Here is a 5,598-nt window from a genome sequence, read left to right as displayed (position 1 = left end):
AGCTTTGTATCAAAACCATTTCGATAGGCCATGAGCGAATTGTTGAAATGCTACTTAAAAACGGATCAAATGTGAACGATCAAAGTAACGATGGAGAAACTGCCTTGATTTGGGCTTCGATTCAAGGTAATGCAATCGAAATTCACTTTAGTCACACTTTCGAAATATAGAGAATAATATTGGAATCTCATTGTCACTCAGGTCACTCAAATGTTGTTGAGTTACTGATAAAGAATGGTGCAGATTTTAATTTAAAAAATAAGTACGGAAACTCACCAATACATGGTGCCGCATATTACGGTAATTTAAAATTCAATAAATTTCACCCGAAAATATAAATTACAAAACTTTTCTCGAACTTTGTATCAAAACCATTTCATAGGTCATGAGCGAGTTGTTGAACTGCTACTTAAAAACGGAGCAAATGTCAACGATCAAAATAACGAAAGATTAACTGCGTTGTATTGGGCTTCGGATAAAGGTAGTGCAATCGGAATTCACTTTTGCCACTCTTTCAAATTATAGAGAATAAGATTTGAATCTCATTTACACTCAGGTCACTCAAATATTGTTGAGTTATTGATTAAGAATGGCGCAGATATTAATTTAAAAACGAAAGACGGATTGTCACCACTACATGCTGCTGCAGATAACGGTGATTTAAAATTCAATAAATTTCACCCGAAAATATAAATTACAAAACTTTTCTCGAACTTTGTATCAAAACCATTTCATAGGTCATGAGCGAGTTGTTGAACTGCTACTTGAAAACGGAGCAAATGTTAACGATCACAAAGACTTTGTTGGAAGTACCTTATATTGGGAGTCGGATGAAGGTAATGCAATTGAAATTCGCTTTAGTCACACTTTCGAAATATACAAAATAAATGTAGTTCATTCAAATGCAGGTGACTCAAATGTAGTTGAGTTATTACTTAAGAATGGCTCAAATATTAAGTTGAAAGATAAAAAGGGATGGTCAACACTTTATACAGCTTCTTTCAATGGTAAATAATCATATTTAATTACTTAAAATGCTTTTTTCTTCAAATATGTAATGGAAGAAGGCGTATTTCAAATTGAAATGTATTAACAAAAGAACATGAACATTTTATCAAATCAAGGACGTGAGCGTGTTGTTGAATTACTGATCACAAATGGTACACTTGTAGATATCAAGAACAAGAAAGGGTGGACACCAATAATGGCCGCCGCTAAAGAAGGTTCAATAAATATCTCCAGAAAATATAAATTATAAAACATTTCTTAAACTTTGTATCAAAACCATTTCGAAAGGTCATGATCGAGTTATTGAAGTGCTACTTAATTACGGAGCAAATATCAACAATCAAGATAACGATGGAAAAACGGCATTGTATTGGGCTTCGGATAAAGGTAATGCAATTGAATTTCACTTTAGCCACTCTTTCTAAATATAAAGAGTAATATTGGAATCTCATTTTCACTTAGGACACTCAAATGTAGTTGAGTTATTGCTTAAGAATGGCGCAGATACTAATTTGAACGCTGACAACGGATATTCACCAATTTTTATAGCTTCTTTCAATGGTAAATGATCATATTTAACTACTTTAAGGGCTTGTATCCTCAAATTATGTATGAAAAGGAGCGTATTTCAAATTGAAATGTATTAACAAGGAACATGAACATTTTATCAATTCAAGGACATGAACGTGTTGTTGAATTACTGATCACAAATGGTGCCCTTGTAAATGTCAAAAAAGACGACGACTCGACACCAATAATGGCCGCCGCTCAAGAAGGTGATTAAAAGTTCAATAAATTTTTCCAAAAAATATAAATTACAAAACATTTCTTGTATTTTGTAATAAAACCATTTCGATAGGCCATGAGCGAATTGTTGAAGTGCTACTTAAAAACGGAGCAAATGTCAACGATCAAAATGACGATGGAAAAACGGCATTGTATTGGGCTTCGGATAAAGGTAATGCAATTGAATTTCACTTTAGCCACTATTTCGAATTATAGAGAATAATATTTGAATCTCATTTACACTCAGGTCACTCAAATATTGTTGAGTTATTGATTAAGAATGGTGCAGATATTAATGTGAAAGATGACATCGTATGGTCACCAATTTATGCAGCAGCTTTCTATGGTAAATGCATACTATGTTGATAGCTAGCTATTTATATCAGCTATTGCTATAGCGATATAAAAATAGTTGCTATTTAACGTATCTCTTCGCTCGGACGCTGTGTATGCGGACATAACAATGGTCTCATTGTTTGAAAAGTTTAACATTTTAAATCATTTTCTAACAATGACATCATTGTTATGTCGAGTATACGCAACATCAGAGCGAAGAGTTGCGTTAAATAGCAGCTATTTTTATATCGCTATAGCAATAGCTGATATAAATAGCTAGCTAGCAACATTGTATGGGTAAATGGTCATATTTAATTACTTAAAATGCTTTTTTCTTCAAAATATGTAATAGAAGAAGGCATACTTTAAATTGAAATGTATTAACAAAAGAACATGAACATTATATCAATTCAAGGACATGAACGTGTTGTTGAATTATTGATCACAAATGGTGCCCTTGTAAATATCAAGAGTCAGCTCAGATGGACACCTTTAATGGCTGCCGCTAAAGAAGGTGATTTAAAAATCAATAAAATATAAATCACAAAACAAATTGAATTTTGTAACAAAACCATTTCCATAGGTCATGAGCGAATTGTTGAAGTGCTACTTAAAAACGGAGCAAATGTCAACGATCAAAATGACGTCGGAGAAACTGCCTTGTATTTGGCTTCGGATAGAGGTAATGCAATTGAATTTCACTTTGGTCACCGTAAGTCACACTTTCGAAATATGGAGAATAACATTGGAATCTCATTTTCACTCAGGTCATTCAAATATTGTTGAGTTATTGATTAAGAATGGCGCAAATATTAATTTGAAAGATAAATACGGATGGACAGCAATTTATATAGCTTCTTACAATGGTAAATAATCATATTCAATTACTTAACATTTTTTTTTCACCATGTATAGAAGAAAGCGCTATTTTGATTGAAATCCAGAGAAATCTATATTTTGGCGTTTTAAAAACTGTATAATCAAAGTGATAGGTCCCCTGTGATTCAATTAATCACTGAAATAATTAAATCTCTTTTTTCTCGAGGTCACTTAAATGTTGTTGAGCTATTGATTAAAAATGGCGCAGATATTAATTTGAAAACTAACGTCGGATGGTCACCAATAATTGCCGCCGCTCAAAAAGCTCACTTAAAAATCAAAAAACCTATCTGCAAAATATAAATTACACAATATTTTTTGAATTTTGTAACAAAATCATTTCCATAGGTCATGAGAAAATTGTTGAAGTTCTACTAAAAAACGGAGCAAATATGAACGATCGAAATTATAACGGAGAAACTGCCTTGTATATGGCTTCGGATAGAGGTACTTCAATTGAAATTCACTTTTGCCACTCTTTCGAAATACGTAGGTTGCTCCATAATTTTTTTTAAAATGGTACTTATAGTGTTGCCCGATGTAAACCATTGTCATATTCGTAAAGTTTGATGTTTTGGTATGTATTCGTGCCCTGAACCTTTTGTCGTACGAACGCTATTTGTATTGTTTACAGTGACTGGTAAACTGCGACTCAACAAAAAAATGAATTTTACACGTGAAGATTTTCGTAAAATGATTTACTACGATTTTCGAAGTAAATTATCTCAACAACAGTGTTTCGATCGACTTCATTTGGCCTTTGGCAATGAAGCACCAACCCTTCAGACAATTTATAACTGGTACCGAGAATTCCGTTGCGGTCGTAGTTCGCTCAAAGACGAGTTTCATACAGGTCGTCCAAAATCGGCTGTTGTGCCACAAAACATCGATGCTGTCAGAAAACTGATTATGGAAGATCGTCATGTGACCTACCGTGAGATTGAGGCATCTTTGGGCATTTCATCCCACAGCATACATACAATTTTGCATGAACATTTAGCCGTAAAAAAGATTTGCTCTCGTTGGATCCCACATAAATTGACCGATGAACAAAAAATGGCTCGTGTGAGTTGGTGTAAAGAAATGCTCAAGAAATTCAATCGTGGTGCTTCAAAAGACGTTAATAAAATCGTCACTGGTGACGAATCGTGGATATATGCCTATGAGCCCGAAACGAAACAGCAGTCGACTGTATGGGTCTTCCAAAATGAAGATAACCCAACGAAAGTTGTTCGAGCAAGAAGCACTTCGAAGCGAATGGTCGCCTGTTTTTTCGGGAGAAGTGGTCATGTGGCAACCGTTCAACTAGAGGATCGTAAGACCGTCAATTCTGATTGGTATACCACCATTTGTTTGCCCGAAGTGTTTGGTGAAATAAGAAAAAACAACCACCGTCGCAAAATAATTCTTCATCACGATAATGCGAGCTCTCACACATCTTTTCAAACTACTCGATTTTTGACCGGTCAAAACATCGAACTGATGGGTCATCCACCGTACAGTCCTGACCTGGCACCCAATGACTTTTTTTTGTTCCCAAGCGTGAAGAAAAAACTACGTGGTCAACGATTTTCGACACCAGAAGAAGCAGTTGAAGCGTTCAAAACACACGTTTTGGAGATATCACTTTCGGAGTGGCACGAATGCTATGACAAATGGTTTCATCGAATGCAAAAGTGTATCGATCATCTCGGGGAATATTTTGAAAAACAATAAAACCATTTTCGACAAAAAACAACTGTGTTATATATGTTTTTAAAAAAAATTATGGAGCAACCCTCGTATAGAGAATAATATTTGAATCTCATTTACACTCAGGTCACTCAAATATAGTTGAACTATTGATTAAGAACGGCGCAGATATTAATTTGAAAACTAGAGCCGGATGGTCACCAATAATTGCCGCCGCTCAAAAAGGTCACTTAAAAATCAAAAAACTTCTCTACAAAATATAAATTACACAATATTTTTTGAATTATGTAACAAAATCATTTCCATAGGTCATGAGAAAATTGTTGAAGTTCTACTAAAAAACGGAGCACATATGAACGATCGAAATTATAACGGAGAAACTGCCTTGTATATGGCTTCGGAAAGAGGTAGTTCAATTGAAATTCACTTTTGCCACTCTTTCGAAATATAGAGAATAATATTTGAATCTCATTTACACTCAGGTCACTCAAATATAGTTGAACTATTGATTAAGAACGGCGCAGATATTAATTTGAAAGATATCGAGGGAGGGTCACCAATTCATACAGCTTCTTTGCATGGTAAATGATCATATTTGATTGCTTAAAAGCCCCCAAATGATCCATGGATAAACAAAAGAACTAGATACATCAAAATTTAATCAATTCAAGGACATGAACGTGTTGTTGAATTACTGATCATAAATGGTGCTCTTGTAAATATCAAGAATCGAAAAAGATGGACACCTTTAATGGCTGCCGCTTACGAAGGTGATTTAAAAATCAATAAAATATAAATTATAAAATATTTTTGACAACCACCATGAGTCCGTGTATATTAATATAGGCGAGAAAAAAGTCGCAAAATAATGCGCCATCTGTTGACGTGGTTATTAAT

At 34.2% G+C, this 5,598-nt stretch overlaps 1 protein-coding gene across 1 annotated transcript; it reads left to right on the top strand.

The window, feature by feature from the left end:
* The first annotated feature begins 31 nt into the window (after positions 1-31).
* On the top strand, positions 32-5,497 carry LOC116347409 (ankyrin repeat domain-containing protein 50-like). Its single transcript, XM_031777984.1, has 20 exons — positions 32-126; positions 202-300; positions 383-481; positions 557-655; positions 738-836; positions 909-1,007; positions 1,125-1,223; positions 1,297-1,395; positions 1,471-1,569; positions 1,686-1,784; positions 1,868-1,966; positions 2,042-2,140; positions 2,546-2,644; positions 2,714-2,812; positions 2,898-2,996; positions 3,358-3,456; positions 4,828-4,926; positions 5,010-5,108; positions 5,184-5,282; positions 5,373-5,497. Exons 1-20 carry the CDS (start codon positions 48-50, stop codon positions 5,495-5,497), a joined length of 1,986 nt encoding a protein of 661 aa, XP_031633844.1. The 5' UTR covers positions 32-47.
* The last annotated feature ends 101 nt before the right edge of the window (positions 5,498-5,598 follow it).

Source organism: Contarinia nasturtii, unplaced genomic scaffold (assembly GCF_009176525.2).
Source record: "Contarinia nasturtii isolate CC-2019 unplaced genomic scaffold, AAFC_CNas_1.1 Cnas_scaffold_1876, whole genome shotgun sequence".
NCBI lineage: Eukaryota > Metazoa > Arthropoda > Insecta > Diptera > Cecidomyiidae > Contarinia > Contarinia nasturtii.
This window is presented reverse-complemented; position numbering and strand designations above follow the sequence as displayed.